Raw genomic sequence first — 17,998 nt, 5'->3', positions numbered from 1 at the left:
TGCCTGGCTGCACCTGCCTGACTGGAGTGTCCAGGGTTGGCTGTACTCCTTCACACTTCCTTCCCCTGCAGACATCAAACACTTATTAGTCCCCATCCTAGGCCTGCTAACTGACTGGCCAGTCTGGGCCACACGGGGACCCCATTATTAGAGTCATTTCAGTGCCCATCCTGACGCCTGTTAGGCAGCTCTCTACCTGGGGCTCCCTGCTCCCTGCCTGCCCGACTGAGTGCCTGGCCAGCCAAACAGTGATTGAACATGACATGGTGACAGAAAACAGGGGAGAAGGGCAATGGAAATAAAAGAACAGAGATGGCAGAGTGAGGCAGACAGAGATGGGAAAGAGGAAGGTGGGTATGTTAGCCAGAGCCCTTGTGGCGTAGGGTGTGCCCATCAACACGGATGAGCGTTAGCCAAGAGCCGCATGTCACAATGATGGAAGAGCTGGATCACTCACATCAGAGCTTCATCTGACTGGAAGATATCAATCTCCAGGCCTAATCCAAAAGGACATGGTAAAATATCCTTTAACATTGCTCTTCCACCCTGCCTTTGTGTGTCCCCTGCTTCTGTAGCAGATGAAAATGTGTGTAACCTTCGTCGTTGGACCTCAATCGACCACACTCATTTTCACATCCCATTTCCTCTGTCTCTAGCACTGACAGTCAAATTATGATGGGCAAAATGATGAGCAAAATGGTACCTTGACAAATGGCATTTAGCCACTAAATACAGAAAGAAAAAAAAGGAGAAAAGATTACTTACATATGTGAACTGCTGAGATGTTTTAAATCAGAGAGTTGAGGAAAACCAACATTTTTCTAGTGATGGCGTGGTTAAACTTTGGTGACATCATAGGTTTTTAGCTAAGCATGCATGTTACTCATGCGAAAAGGTAGATTTGTTGTCAAGATAAGAGTGAAACCCCAGTACTTAAGATTTGCTTTTCAGAATTGAATTATTCAGAAATAATTGCAAAAAGTGACACACATGTAGAGTATCTAATATTGGTTAATGCACTTGCAACTGCGCATATGCAATCTGTGCCATTTACCTTGAAGGGGTATGCTATTCATGTCAAAGAACTGACAAGCATATATGATATGTCCTCCTATTTATTCATTTAGTATGGTATCCCCATCAATTCAAAAAGTTGAGTTTGCTAATCTGATTTGCAACTTTTCACCACTGTAATGTATACAGTTTAAATCTTCTCACTAAAAAACTAAAGTTGAAAATTAGGTGGCTGGCTAAACAAAGTCATTGACAGCATTATTGATACTTATTATATCTACTGATATAGAAAATGATACACATATCCATCCATCCATCCATCCATCCCAAAGCTCAAATTATCTCAAAGTGGTTTCTTGAACATAACAATGAGTTCACTGTACTTCAATAGAGCACCTTTGGGATGTGGAGCAACATGAGATTCACATCATGGATGAAAGCCTACAAATCTACAGCAAATGTGTGATGCTATCATGTCAATATGGACCAAAAGCTCAGAGGAATGTTTCCAATACCTCGCTAAATCTGTATCATTAAAAATGCAGACAGTTGTTGAAGGCAAAAAGGATCCAATACAGTACTTGCAAGGTCTGCCTAACAGAATTGTACATGCATATAGTATGTATTAGATCTGCACAATTAATCAAATTGTAATTTCAATTACAATTTTGGCTTTCCACAATTAAATGTATATGATAGAAGAATACTGAAAATGTCTGTTCCTAAAATACAGTTAGGTCCATATATATTTGGGCACTGACACAAGTTTTTTTTTTGTTTTACCTGTTTACTAAAAAATATTTTAATTAGATACATAATGGGCATGAAAATAATGTGTAGATTCTCAGCTTTTATTTGAGAGCATCCACATTCAAATTGGATGAAGGGTTTAGGAGTTTCAGCTCCTTAACATGTGCCCCTCTTTTTAAAGGCACCAAAGGCTATTTTATGGGCAGCTGTGGGCAATTCCTTTGTAATGTCATTATCAATTAAGCATATAAAAGGCCTGGAAATGATTTAAGGTGCGGTGTTGCATTTGGAAGATTTTGCTGTGAACAGGCAACATGTGGTCAAAGCAGCTTTCTGTACAGGTGAAACAAGCCATCCTTAAGCCCATCAGAGAAACTGGTACAATAGTAGGAGTGGCAAAATCTACATTTAGGTACATCCTAAGAAAGAAAGAAAGCACTGGTGAAATTGGCAACGCAAAAACACCTGGACGTCCATGGAAGACAAAAGTGGTGTATGATTGCAGAATCATCTCCATGGTGAAGAGAAACACCTTCACAACAGCCAACCAAATGAACAACACTCTTAAGGAGGTAGGCGTATCAATATCCAAGTCTACCATAAAGAGAAAAATGCATCCAAGTAAATACAGAGGGTTCGCTGCAAAGTGCAAGCCACTCAAAAGCCTCAAGAATAGAAAGGCTAGATTGGACTTTGCTAAAAAACATCTAAAAAACTCCAGCACAGTTCTGGCAAAAACATTCTTTGGACAGATAAATCCAAGATCAACCTCTACCAGAATGATGGCAAGAAAAAAGTATGGAACAGCTAATGATCCAAAGCATGCCGCATCATCTGTAAAACACGGCGGAGGTAGTGTGATGGCTTGGGCAGGCATGGCTGCCAGTGGCACTGGGACACTAGTGGTTATTGACGATGTGGCACAGGACAGAAGCAGCTGAATGAACTCTGAGGGGTTCAGAGATTTACTGTCTGATCAAATCCAGCTAAATGCAGTCAAATTGTTTGAGCAGCGTTTCATAATACAGATGGACAATGACCCAAAACATACAGCCAAAGCAACCCAGAAGTTTATTAAAGAAAAGAAGTGGAATACTCTTGAATGGCTAAGTCATCCACCCGATCTTAACCCAGTTCAGCATGCATTTCACTTGAAGGCTAAACTTCAGGCAGAAAGGTCCACAAACAAACAGCAACTAAAAGCCGCTGCAGTAAAAGCCTGGCAGAGCATTAAAAAGGTGGAAATCCAGCATCTGGTGATGTCCATGAGTTCAAGACTTCAGGCTGCCATTGCCAGCAAAGGATTTTTTTTAACCAAGTATTAGAAATGAACATTTTATTTTCAGTTATTTAATTTGTCCAATTACTTTTGAGCTCCTGCTCTGAAGGGACTGTGTTAAAAAAAAGTTTTAGTTCCTCAAACTTTTATGCAATCTTTTTGAACTACAGAACTAAAACTAGAAAAAAAGTGTCTGTCCAAATATTTATAGACCTAATTGTAGAACGCAAAGCAAAAGCAAATTTAGCCCCCCCTAAAGCAGTGCCTGACTGTGTCAGGAATGTAGCACAGTGTAAGTTTTGTACATTATCAGGAAAGAAGCACAGCATGGACGTTAAATCGGTGTTTCGTTTACATGACGTGAAATAAAACCATTTTTGTCACTAAAATCAATGAATAATTGTGACAGGTTGTGATGGGAGTATTGATCAGAATTATCGCTTTAATCATTTTGGCCATAATCATGCTGCTCTGATATGTATTTAAGAGTATTTTAGAGCCAGACATTGTGTGAGTTATAGGAGTGATTATGGGAGTACAAAATGTGAGTACAAAGAAAAGCAGCCAACAGATACTGTAAATTTAAGGTTAAAAGGATGAAAAATGTGCACTTGGTGACATCACATTCAGCTTATAGCAGTGTCAAATTACATGCCGTCATTTCCTGCCAAAATTACAACTGATGAACCCAGGGTAGCCAATCAGATTTGAGGCTGTGGTGATGATACGTTTGTGTTTTGTCAAATTCTTCATGCCCCTCTGGCCTCCCTGTGCCTTATGCAGATGGATGGCTCCACTGCAACTCTATTTCTTTTAATTAATATGACATATCCCCTGCTTATATGCAGAGAGTGAGGCAGGGGGACAGAGAGATGAAGGTATGAGAGAATGATTAACTGTGGATCTGTCCGTCCTTTTGAGAAATGATCTCGCCTCTTCTGCTCTCCCCAGTCTTCCCTCCTCCTCTCTTCATTTCCGTCTTCCTTACGCTGCCTTGTCCGTGCTCCTCTTTGGCTCACTTCATTTCTTTCTGCACCCTCCCCTCTCTTTCTGTTTCCTCTTATCTGTGTCTCCCTCTCTCCCCTCTCTCTCTCTGTCTCCCTCCTCACCTCTCCTTCCCCCCTGACACCCTCGGACTGTCCTCAGCCCCTGCACATCTCCTGACAGGTAAAATAATAACGCTCGTACATCACTGCCCCGAAAAAGTCCTATAACCTAAATCTTCACTTGCCACACACCCCGGGACTCAATTACTTTATTGACATGTAATCTTCATAAGGGGAGAAATATTGAGCATGTAAGGTCAGCTGGTTATGAAGACATATTATCATATTATCTGCATGAGGGTTGTAGGGGCTAGGACCTGACAAAGCTAATTATAATGGTACATGTTTCAGAGCTCAGAGCGTATTATCTGCTTGGCTGCTTGGTTGAGCCACAGCTGAGGTATAGAGGAGAAGGGGATGAGATTTCAAACCTAATAGGAGTGGGATGTCATCTCAGGGCATAGGAATTAATGAAGCCAAATATTATCGACTGCACATCACGGCACTAATGTCCTTGATTTGTTCACTGTATTTGTCAGGATTACCTCGCCATACACTAATGGGTAACAACACATCACAATAGAATCAGACTGTGGAAGTGATTCCTACAACAGTACAATAATAACAATAATAAAAAGCTATACTGCACCCCTTCCACTATTGTATACAAAGTGCAAATAAACTGCTGTTGCTCGAGCTGCTCCTGAGCCAAAATGTCACCGTGGGTTAGTGACGGCAGGAAGGACAGATGCTGATGGCTGTGTTATCGCTTCTCTCCCAAGGTTATCTTAATATCATCTTTTCGGCTCTCTTATTACAATCTACTGCCTGCTATATAACAGAAAAACACTAATCTGGGTGATGGTTCAAAATGTTCTCTTTTCACTTGAAAATAGTGCCCACTATTATTTACAGGGAGATTATAATTTAAGGAGAACAAGGAGGGGGGGGGGCTAGTTATTTCAGTAAAACATAGACCAAAGGGCAAAAAACAAACAGTTGGCTAGCTCTGAGACACTGCATGTCAGGGTCACAGTGGAAACATGCAAACATAGAATCAGACCGCCAGATATGTTTGTTTCACTTTATCCAGCAGCATGCCCTCCACCCCATCTCAGTTATCCAGCTGTCCAAGTCCTTAGCTCAGAACCGCTCCTGCAGAAGACGCCTGAAATGGTACGGAGCGGCTGGCCAGTGTTGCCAAAGGTTATGTGTTAACACTTGCTAATGGTGTCAAATTGTGAGACATATTTTTGCTTTCTTTAGAAGCTCTCCAGGCACTAAACACACATATGCACAAAAAATAGCTCCTGTTTATTTGTGCTTTCAGCATTTTCAATCAGTTTATTGACATTCTGCTGCATTATAGCAGTTCATAATTTCAGCAAATACACAAAACCCAAAATATTTTTTATCATATTCGGTGTGGTTTGAAGGTTTAGGTTTGAGTACGTGTTTGTCCTTTACGATAGGGATGAAGCTGTGCAACAATCTGGGATAAATGTATGTGTCTGAAAAAAAGAGTCAATCCAATCATCTTGCAATGCAGCGACGTAACATGCCAGAGACTATCGACAAATCAAATTATGATGGTGAAATAACTTGTCCGCTCATATTACAATGACAGGGAAACCTGCTCTGTCTGTTTAAAGGGACTTAATAAGAAAATCAATGTGACAGATTAAAAGGTTGTTGTGGACTTCCTAGCATTTCAGTGACCCTGCTCTTTTCATTCTGGTTGAGCTGAGATGTTGAAGCCTGTGCAAACCATAAAACCCACTACTTCCTGTAACCGAGGGCCCTTTTTATATTTTAAAAGAGATAAAATGCATGTCAGTTCTACAAAATAGCACTGACATTCATATCCAGTTGACCTTATGGACTTCAAGGCGGGGCACAAAATCTGTGCCTGTGTTCGGCTCAGCCTTGACAAAGTTCATTCAGTTGGAGAGTGAATCTGAAGTAAACAGAAGCTTAGATCCATAGCACAGGAATCCCAGCATATGGGATAATGGCCTTCTCTTCTCTTTACAAGCAGTTTTCACACAGCCCAATGCAATGAATAATCTAAATGGCACTTAATGTGAGCTATGCTGATACTCTGACAATAGTTTGTGTTCAGACATCACAGCTTAGTGTCTCCCAATTGTGTATTGATGCTTAGGCAGTTGACAATAAATCACAGGATTCAGCAGAGTGAATCCAGAGAGTGAGAAAACAGTTTAGACAATCGCCCAATGGAGCTTACCATAATTGACAGATGAGTTCAGCTCTTTTCACGACAATAGCTCAGAGCATAGAGGGTACCTGGGAATGACATTGTGTGTGTGTGTATGACGGTTCAGGACAAATAATGCTCCAGAGGAAAAAAAAAAGTGCATCCATGCAGACCTGGAGTTGTTGTATTATACTATTATCACTTTAATATATCAGTAATGTAAATATTGCAGTCTTTTAGTAATTCTGTTAGTGCTTCAATGAATTGACTAAAAAATCCCTTGAAGATCTTCATGGAGACTATGAAGAGATTTCCATGTGTCTTAATTGACACAACAGCACTAAAGTAATCTACCCTGTAGTTTCATTCCTGTAAAACGGTAAGGACTCCTTTTCTAAAAATGATGGCCTCTATTATTAACACATATCAAGTGTTAGTAAAGTTTTAAAGAAGAATTCAATTATATTACAATTTGTGAATTATTTTTGTAGTTTTGCAGTTTCATGTCGGTGAATAAGAGTGCCACTCGAATCACTACATTGCTAGGATCTGGTTATGCATTGGTTAAAATGAAAAGAAGGGAGAATTTCCCTACGCCATATTTCTTTATATTTGCTTCAAAGGAGCATGAGGTCATTTTTTAAAAGTAGTTTTGACCAACAGTTCTTCAGGCTTTCTGAAGATCGTTGAAAGTTTGTGTTTGCACCTCGTCATGTTCAGGTTCTTATGTGTTGACGCACCTAACACTGACCTAAAAAAGCACCTAACTCAAAGGGTTTGTTGTGTCTATACATAACAGATTTATCAAGGAACCAAATTGAAATTGTATCTTTAGAAACTTTGTTCCAAGCATTCTGGTGCAGAAACACACAATTTTTTCTCATATCTTTAGTTGGATCTATGAGAAAAACATGCTGTATCTTGGTATGGTGTGCAGTGTGTCTGGACTTGACCAGACTGAAAATCAGTGGCAACAGATCTTATGGAGTGATGAATTCAAATTTGAAATATGTCAAAATTTACAGAGGAGGTCAAGAGAGAGGTACAATAGTATGTCTCTAAAGCCAACTTTGAAACGTGGTAGAGGCTTTCCCATGCTTTGGGGCTACATTTAAGCCAGTGATGTTGTCAAAATTTATCATTGCAATACCATCTGGAGATACCAAGTGGATGACTGGGAAAAGCTTCATTTTTCACATAATGCACGTTATAGGTACCAGCATGATAGAGAATGGAACAGAAGGCAGCCAACATCCAAAGAAGAGCTTTGAATGTCCTTCAAGGAGCCTGGAGAACTCATTCTGAAGAAATGAAAAGAACTTTCTATTCACCTGCCTGAAAGAGTTAACCCTTTAAAACCTCAACCATGAAATAACTGCCAGAAATCTTTAATTTTTTGATAATGAAGTGTTTGTTCAACCTTAAAATATGTAAAAATATATCAAATTTTAATCTGCATGAGTTTTAATTTGTATCACATTTTCTACACATTTTTGCAATTTAGTCATTAAAAATGTGTCACATCATTTTTTGAGGGTAAAAAAAAGTCACGCTGATGATGTAGAAGTCTCAAAAACTCACAAAAACACATGTATCAAATACGATCGATGGGCTTTAGAGGGTTAAGGCTGTGAAGAATAAAGGTAGTCATACCAAATATTGACTTTCAAGCTCATTAGAGTTGTACAAACTCTGTTTTTGCCTTAGATACTGTATTTCCTTGTATGTTTATACATCTTTCAATAAAGTGATGGCTTTTGCACAGTACTATATGGAACACTCTGTGGAAGTCTTGTTTTTATTGCTTGAAATTGTGCTTTGTTGTATACTCAATATGATAAATTTTAAAAAAGATCATTAGCCGTATCAATGTTTTATTGCACTTCAGAACCTATTCTCAAGCCAGAGTTCACCTTATGCTGCTGTGTGGCCTCTTCTTTCACCAAATATTAGCATTTCCATGTTGTGTATAGCTATGTTAAGATTCCTGACAGAAAGCTTCACTGATGTAGCACAGCTGTTAAGCCATACAGCATGATAAACTAGCTGCTGAGTGAATTGAAATCTAATTTGTTTGAGCCATTAACCAGACTTGCATTAAAGCATGTTTTGATCTTGAATGATTACCGTGCGCGATCAGTTACCCTAGAATTAGCATCTACAGCCAACTTAATTTATTAAAAACACCCTGATTAAGATATATGATGCCACATAAACCGAGAAGGTAAGTGTACTTAACAAATTCTGTATTGTTTTATATTAGCTGATACAATCACACAGCTCAAACTATGAGACGTTTTGTGTCTCTGTTTAAACATCCCAGGTAACATGCAATAATTACAAGGCTACAAGGCTTTGTTCTGGTCTGATCCTGTCCCTTTTAGAATGACAAGTTGTCGGCCATCTGCTTGAATGTTAGTAGCTATTCATCAGAATGAAGGGTAGCGAGCCCCACTCAAGTAGACAGACTCAGCCTGCTCACTGAGCAATTTGTTTCACGGGGTACTGACACAGAAGAAAGCTTGTGGACCCAACATCCATCCTGCTGCAAAAATATCCAAAACCATCTGGCAGCTAACCCCCATCCTAAATTACCATGATGGACTCCCACCTTTGGAAACCATGAAGGCTCCAGAAACCCGCTCCAACTTCTGACTGAAAGTACGACTTGAAAGCACTGACCACATCTCAGTTGTCCCCAACCACAGCTACAAATCATGGTGGAAAATGAATAGTGTAGTTGCATTAGAATCAGAGTTGATTGTTGCAGGCCTATCCACTTTGGATGATTTATGTTCTGCTACCTTCCTGAGAATGACCAGTGCAACTGGGAAGTAAACCAAGGTCCAGAGGACTTGCAGTATATTTTTCCACGAGGGTTGGGTCTGCTTGGCAGAAACTCACGTCCTTGTCTATTCTTCTGACACATTAAGGGAAGCAGCCAAGAAACATACGTCTGTTTGTGCTTAAGAAACTTTTAACGGGTAAGCCCAGTTGGGTTTCTATCATCATAAATAACAAAGGTTTGTCTGCAATAGTCACGGACTATAAAGATTTAGGAGACTCCATATTTTCCCGCTGCTGAGAAAGTGGCTCAAAGCTTGTAATAATCATATTTCAACAGTGATGGGTGGAAGATTTGAAAGTATGACTTAGCTTTTTTACTCATTAAAAAGTAAAACAGGTGCTTTAAAAAAATTGCAGATTAATTTATATTAATTTGTGACATTAATTGTCTAACATCAGTGAACTCTTGGCGGCATCATAATGAAACCACTTCAATCACTTCAGACAAACCAAATCCAGAATACTTTAACTTGACTGAAACAACCCTTATTAAGGCAGAATATCAGAGAGGAAAATGTGTACTTTTATACCAATAGCAAAAGGAACTAACAAACAAATATCTTGGAATAGTTCAGAAGCTGACAGTACTATCTTTCCACTTTAAGTTTCTCCTGTATACGCCCAACATCAGTTTAAGAACTCAAGACACTCAGGAGACTCTCCCAGCTACATCAAACGGCAAGGTAAAAACAATAGTGTCACTGACATTTCCCCAAACCCTGCACAAACAGAATTATTCACACACTGAGAGGAGTGCCATCAGATAACGGAGAGATAATGACACTTGGTGGAAGGCAGCTTTCTCAAAGCAGTTTAGAGCTGGTGTGTCACAGTTTGGCAGTTAAGCCTGTCATGGAAGTTGAGGAGGTTATCCTGGCATTTTAATCTAGCCTGCTTCTAAGGGAGAAAATGTAGAGGTGATTTCCAGGGCTAGTAATAACAAGGACAGGCCTGCCTCCAAAAATGAGCTCTCATCACTTTGGATGCGGACAGCGTGGTGCTATGCGAAGCCGCGATGAGGGATTGCAGGCCCAGTTTGCCTCGTCCCCTCTCGCCTCATCCATCTCCATAGGCTGGCTTAAATGGATATTCATGTTGCTGAGCCAATCCACTCCTGGGAGGAATAATATCACATCATCTGACTCAGATAAAGGAAATAGAGCCTGTCCTATTCAGGGGGAGTATATAGTACTGTGATATGCTGTGATATACACCAGGAGCCTCGCTGCCAAAAAGTAGACTGATGTGACCGCGATGGACTTTTCAGAATCTTGTACATTTGATACGCGTTTAGAAGCAAAAAGAGAAATATTGAGCATTTACGACACATTTTTCTACTTACTTTTTGTTTCCAACTACAAGTAAAGAGCCATAGGACATTTTTAACAGCAAAATGTATTAAACGCAATAAAGTAACAGTATTTATTTTGCTAAATTACAGCATTCAAAGGGGTACACGTAATGTTGTGCCTTTTTAAATAGAATATTATTACTGATAAATACACATGTACTTTTTTTCTTTTGTCTTTTAATATCGTAAGATAGATTTTAGCCTAATAAGTAGAGAACACTGTATTACATTATGTGAGCTAATTATAAGCGTTACTATGTAATGTATTAATCGAAGGCTAGTTTTAGCTGTTTAGCTATATTTTAGATGAAATATAGCAAGTACTCAGGGGTGTAATTTCCAGTGGTGTTAGGGGGGTTAGGACCCCCCCAATAATCAGATCCAACCAATATAACCCCCCTAATAAAATTAAGAATTAACTTGCATAAATAGGCTGTTGATTTTCTTTACTCATTTCAGGTATTACCAGCAAAATAGTTGCATGTTTAATCATCTGGGAATTTACCCAGATTTATTTATTTATTTAGACAGAGATCTTGACCCCCCCAATGTTCAGCACAAAGTTACGCCGATGCAAGTACTTCTAGAAAATTTGCATTGCAGCACCACGGTACAATATCTTACATTTCGACATTATCTGTCCAAGTAGCTCCCGAGGCTAACACTGTGCATGGTCATTTAAACAAAGGGGAACATCTGTTTGAGGTTCGACTGTGTCAGTTTTGTAGCTGGATTTTGATTTACATGACAACTTCCGAGATGGCAACAGGACACCCAGTCATTACACACTAAACTTAAGACACCTCATCAGCTCACCAACTGGCAGACGCTGCAGAGAAATAAAACCTTCATGAAGTGACGAGTGCTTGGGAAACACTTTTATGAAGTCAGTACCTGGGAAGAAGGCCATGTCTTTACTTTGTTAATTTACTTTGTAGAGTTTGGTGCAGAGGCTCGGTATATGGCTGCCAGCTCACTGTGTGTATATATATCACTCTCTGTAACAGCATTTCATCATCTGTCCCTTCTCATTGATGTTGAATGCACACTTCAAATTTTGTTTGGTTTATTACAAAAGTTTATAGAAAGCAGCTCTGCAAAGGACTCTCTGGGACAGTCTTGAGGAAAAGATTACACTTTTCCCTTTCCATGTGGCTCATTTTAGTTGTGTGGGGGCCAAAGCAAGTCTTTGTGTTTAAGAGTGATGTTTATCAGGGGACAGATTGTGCTGGTATAATCATTACGGGACTGAGTGAAATGTCTTGCAGAGCACGTATGTCTAATGGGAAACGTCAAAGCTTTGCTCTGTGTTTTCTCACTAAGTTCCAGAGAGGATGTTTCCATACTTTTGGAACATGTGGCCCAAACCAGAATGGAAGGACTGTCAGCTGAAAGAGCAGAGTCGTCATTCTATCTACAGATTGACATCGACCAGAACTAAGTTATCACTCAAGATAAGCACGGAAAAACAGCTCGGTGCAGAAAAACCTACGGGGTTAAGAAACAGATGTCTGATGTAATGCCAGTTAATTTAGGAAGCAATTTCATAATCAGCGGAACATGTTTTCAAAACAGATTTGCATTCACAACAGCATCTAATCTAAGCACTTATAGAAGATACAATCAGCTCTGGTTATTACACAAGCAACGATAAACAGACATCGGGGAAATGTATATCTATTTTTTTCATTTTAAAGCCGTCAAACTCATTTTTACTTTTACCAAGTGTGTTGTACAGAGGACATTAAGTCATCAGTCAAACAAACAACCTTTTCCTTCATAATGACAACAGCTAAGTTTCAACACTAGCAGTTTAGTCATCCATTAGTCATGTATCCCATCCAGATGTCTGGTGGAGGAGAGGAGGGGAGGAGGAGATAGCAGCAGGTGTAGATCTCTCTGAGCCCAGCTGAGCTCTAAAAGGCAGTGCTTAGCACCCACAGCTCTGTCATCTGGCCTCTCCCCTGTCTCCACCAGCCTCTCGACAGCCCATTCCTCATCATTTACCCCTTTTTGGCAAAGCCCAGAGCCCTTCTAATGGGCCACTCTGAATGCTTCCAGATGTTTGTTTATTTGTTGTGCAGCAACTGTAAAACAGTTTACTCTTAGCTTGGATCTGTTCCCGTTGCTCCATTTCGGGGAGGAGTGCCGAGGGAGCTGTGGGGATTGTAGCAGGAGCTGCAGTGCAGATCACCTCGACATGTAACAAAAGCAAACTTCTAAACAAATGCGAGGTGCCCCATGGGTATCATCAGAAAGGAGGGGTTTTTTTCTTCTTTGAAGGCTGCTTTCCTCTAGGGATTTTAATAACAGTTGTGCACCATTTAAGTTACATACATACAAAGTAGCTGGAAGCAGGCCCAGAAAAGCGAGATTAAAAGGGCCCAGGTCTCATACTGTAAGGCAGATACCAGGTGGGTTTTTTTCTTGATCTATTTACTTGGCTTGTACAGAGATATCCCCTTCATTTACAGCTGTCACTGCTGAAGGATGGCCCAATCAGATTTAATCTGATACATGTGAAAAAGCAGCTTCTAGTGTCTGGCATATTTATTGAATTATACAAAGGAAATGAAAGGCAGTTCATTAAAATTTCTTCTGTGCACACGGATACATCAATCAAGTCTCAAGCCTTGCTCTTTTTTTTTTAATACATACCTCTTAACTACAGCTATAATTAGATCTATGAAATCAACATGTAAATCTGACTTCAAAATGTGCCACCTCAAGAAAAAGACAAGGTGGTAATAAATAACTCAGCACATTTTTTTTTCTTCTCCAGGCTGAAATGTTACATCCTCACAGTAAGACACAAGACTGCATCGTGTAATTGGCTGTGTAATAGTGTAGTATAGACCAGTCTTCGTGAAGGCAAACTATACTTTACACTGAGACTCCATCTTGGACTGTTAGATTCAGAGTCGAGCTGACAGTTGGACCAGCACTGAGAGTTAGAGCTAAGGTGACAGTAGTGGACAATCCTCTGGCCCCTCTGCCAGACTATGTACTCCACTCTGTGTCACGCCTTCGCCAAGACACACTAGAGCAGCCCACCATCCTCCTTCACTTTGCCTTTTGTCTAGTTTCCTCTCATTCTGAAGTCTCATCTCCTTTCACTGTTTAAAGCTGCCCCTCTTCCTGATTTTCCCCTGTCCTTTCCCCCCGACTTTCCTCTCTGTCTGCTGTCAGATGTCTATGAAATTACGATTTAGATTTCACTACCACAGCAGCAAATGTTTTTTCACTACTCTCCCCTGCTCTTCTCGCCGCTACCTTGTTTTACTCCATGTCCTTCGCCAACCAAGACAGGAGCACAGTTTCCACCCCTCTGTCCCTGGGCAGTGACCTGCCAGTGCTGCCTTCCATTGGGAGCTCCTAGCTGCTGTAATTACCTCTGCCACCCAGACTCTGGGGCTTTCAAACAGGTAACACGGTGGAGTAGTTAGGTGCAGGGGGTTCAAGGGAGGTAAGGCGGAGTGTTTCTGAGACACCGTCGGAGCGATCTCAGATACGTTGCTGCTATGGTCGCTATTTCTGGAGTCTGGATAAAACCAAACAGCCTCCCGCTTGTCTCTCTATTAAAAAGACCAAACCATTAACCCAAACCACTACTGTCACAATCACATACCGCATAATGTGTACTTTAAAAACCCAAAGCTGTTGAAGTGCATTTTTTATTGAAGTATTGATTGTGATTCTCAAGATTAAAGCATAAAGCAAACAGGATAATCACATGGCACAAGAAGCAGCAGTTGCAGTGGCAAAAGCACGATACAGAGTATGACCAGAGTGGCTTACTTTTGCAACAAATTTTGAACAAACATGTAGTGATTTGTTTAATTTACCATGTGTGTTGAAACAAGAGTTCTGCAGTGATTTGCACAAAATTATGCAGCGCATTGTTTCAGCCCTTTTGTTCATATACTGAATTTACCTCAGCACGCATTTGTGTGGAATTACTGTCTCAACCATTCTGTTTGTTGTAGCGCTGCTTTGTCACCACTTTGTTCTCTTTGAATGAGGAGTTACTGTGACCGTTTCCCACACATAGAGAAAACTCAACTGTGTTTGAGAAGAGCAAATAAACGGGGGGAAAGAAAAAAATAAGAGCGGGGGTAGGGGCTCGACGAGGCAGGGACACGAAGAGGAGGTGAAGGGCGAAGACGAGGGCTGTGTTATCTAAGGCTGCAGCGCTGCATCATAAAAATAACAAATGGAGACTGTCACTGTTACTCTGATCTCAGTCAGAGGGGAGAAATATTTCATGTGGCAGGTCCCCTCACCTTTAAATGAGTTGTTCTTAGCCAGGTCTGATTTTGACAAAGCACAAGGCTCTTTCTGTCCTTACTTCCAATGAGAGCTGCCACCATCCTGGCTTTCATGACATAGATCTGTCCTTGGTACCATTAATGTGGATGGAGGTCTACTCTACTGTATATTAGCCTAGAAGCACTCGCAACTGATAAGTAATGCTACTATAGTGGTTGTCAGCTCATCACAAATATTTTGCAATGTGACATCATTGATGAATCTCTCAAGCATGAAGTAATAGTTAACTACCCTGAACCCTGAAACAGGGTACTTACTGTGAAAAGCCAAACTTACCTGTTAATTCTGCTTTAAACAACTCCACAAAGCCAAGTCCAAGAGTCAGGCTTACTTAAATCTGGGTTTCCATAAAGTCTATATATAAACATGAATTTGGAAAATAGAAGACACTGCTTCGCATGTTTATTTTCTTTTGCAAGACATAGAAAAACTGGTGGCTGACTGTGAAATTTTATGTTTGAAATTATCTTTATTATTAAACTATCAGCACGTGTCCTCTCATTGCTGCGCAGTTACCTTTGAATCTATGAATTCACTGCTCCATAAAAAGGCTCACTGTCTGCATCTTGGATATAGAAACATCCCACAGTTTTTACAGTCAAATGAATCCAAAACAGAAGCCGTATCGTTAGGCCCTCCACTATGAACTATGTGGTTGACAGATAACCTGGGCTCCTTAACCATTTAAAAATCCTTGACACAAATTTGACACGGACTAAAATCTTGTCTAAAACCATCAGTTCTAGAAGTTTTCTGCATGCTTTTGTTACATGTAGACTGGACTATTGTTATGCACAGTATACTGGAGTTAGTAAATCATTTCTTGCTTGCTTAAAATTGGTCCAAAAATGCAGCAGAAAATTACTGACTGAAAGAAAAAAGAGAAAGATTGCATTACTGACACGGGCTCCATTTGCACTACAGAATCCAGTATACAGTGCTACTGTTTGCATTTAAAGCCTTAAATGGTCTTGCACCTCCATATGTCGTACATATGCTGGATCCATAAGAGACTGCTCACCTCTGGAACTGTGGCTGAAGCATAGGTTGTGTTTATGTTACTTTATGTTAATAGCTGGAATGTGTGTATAGAGGGCATTTTAAGAATTTTACTTTTGTTTCTGGTGGTATTAAAATAAAATATATTCACTTCCTTTATTTGTTTCAGTTTAATTCTTAAGAAAACCACTAAATTGTCAAACAAACTGACTAAAATGCACATTTGGTTTTCCTCACTTTACCTTCAACCGGTCACGGCAGATGGGCGACCCTCCCTGAGGCTGGTTCTGCTGGAGGTTTGTTCCTGTTAAAAGGGAGTTTTTCCTTCCCACTGTCACCAAGTGCTTGCTCATAGGGTGTCATTGTTGGGTTATGTCTGTATTACTGTAGGGTCTTTACCTTACAATATAAAACACCTTGATGTGACTTTTGTTGTGAATTAATGCAAAATAAAAAATGCAAGTGGAATGAATTGAATGAGTTAATTTTGGTTGCAGTAAATCATTTCAGCTGATTACGGGATAATGACCTGTGGGTATGATAAGTATAATAATATCGAACTTCACTTTTTTTTTCTTAAAGTCTCAGCTGAGTATCTGCTACAAAAGCAGTAGGTGGCCTTCGCCATTAATTTAGAGAAGTGTATCGTTTTAATGAATGTGTTGTATTCTTTCTAGAGTGCAGTGTTTGATGTTAAGAAGTTGCTACATAATTACATCAACATACTACACTGGGTCAATATGAGGCCTAATCAATGTCTAGTATCAACAGATCAAGGATGCTTCATTCTGTATATGTACTGCATGCTCCCACGCTTACACTCAGATCAGAGTTAGCTGAGATTACTCAGATTTATTCCCACTATCAACACATCACACGGATGAGAAGAGATCAATAAGAATAGATAACTTCAACTCAGTTTCAAGTTCAATAGATTCCCACTCTCTGCTGCTGTTAGCGTTATGACTCATTTACATAATCTATAGAACCAGGATCTCAATGTTTATCTTAATTTTGAAGAAAATAAATATTTTTCTTACCTTTGTGGGTCATGGGATCTCTGGATCCTCGAGGTAGAGGCGAATAGGGCAGTGGGTGGCTCTCTGATCCAGCCTCATTAAGTGACTAGCAGAAAAGGAATGTAGAAAAAGAATTAGCCAAAAAGTTATAGCAAGCAAGCAGCAAACCACTGTCACATGGTTAAAAAATAATGCCATGTGGCAGTCTTTGTTCTAAAGTTCATTTTATTTTATTTATATTTTATGACAAAAAAAATTCTTCTCATAGGGACAAGGTTTAACAGCATGGATTAATCACCTTCAGTGGTGTTTTCCTAATTTAACTTATCCGTTTATATTATACTAAGATTAAGGGCTTGCTTTGAGTGTCAGTCATTTCTCTATAGCTGCTAGCTGACCTCTGGGTGAGATTGCTGCTAATTTGAATCCCCAAACTGGACCTTTAAACCCTGTTCATGGAGTCGACTCATTTATAATGGAATTATCTGACAAATCAAATAGGTTGCTATGTGGTATATTATGCTAACAGATCTCCGTGTCTGTCTTACACCTGTACTGATACACCTGTACAGAAAGCGATTCAATCTTTGCAAAATCAAATCATCTTAATCTAATACTAGAATTTGTTGATGTGACACGTTTAAATGCAACAAACACATTAGGCTTCATAAATATAATCTTCAAACCAGAGACCAAAACAACTTTTCTAATGAAGTCTATGAGATGACCTGGTGACACCTGATTTATAGCATAACCTAATAGGGAGGTTTTAACATTCACCCAGATATGACCTCTGAACATGCAAAGTACAACAGTAACATGAGGGTAATATAAAATCGCACGAAATAACCTTTCCACACTAGAAAGTGTGAATGCAAACTACATGATACATACTTCTCTTTGTTTAACTTCTTTATCTTATTTATTGTCCTACAACTGAAATGTGATTTTTTCATACATTCTTAGCTGCAAAACTGGACTGAACCTCTGACTGTGAGCACAGTCAGAGGTTCAGGCTAAACGTGTGTGATGAATGCGGGTTTGGGACAAAGAGAAAACAGTGGCCTCTATGTCATGAGACGGTATTCCCACACGGGTCAACAGTTTGTGTGTTGTTATTCTTTTGGTGCACTTTCAAGGTCCAAA

At 39.8% G+C, this 17,998-nt stretch overlaps 1 protein-coding gene across 1 annotated transcript in view; it reads right to left on the bottom strand.

Moving 5' to 3' along the window:
• lrmda (leucine rich melanocyte differentiation associated) overlaps nucleotides 1-17,998 on the bottom strand; it is a 203,676-nt gene that overhangs the window by 10,058 nt on the left and 175,620 nt on the right. The window contains exon 6 of the mRNA XM_063491721.1: nucleotides 16,874-16,958. Within this exon, the coding sequence (XP_063347791.1) occupies nucleotides 16,874-16,958 (85 nt within the window). The remainder of the gene's footprint in view (nucleotides 1-16,873; nucleotides 16,959-17,998) is intronic.

Source organism: Pelmatolapia mariae, linkage group LG13 (assembly GCF_036321145.2).
Source record: "Pelmatolapia mariae isolate MD_Pm_ZW linkage group LG13, Pm_UMD_F_2, whole genome shotgun sequence".
NCBI lineage: Eukaryota > Metazoa > Chordata > Actinopteri > Cichliformes > Cichlidae > Pelmatolapia > Pelmatolapia mariae.
The sequence above is the reverse complement of the archived record's forward strand: the minus strand, read 5'-3'. Positions and strand labels throughout refer to the sequence as shown.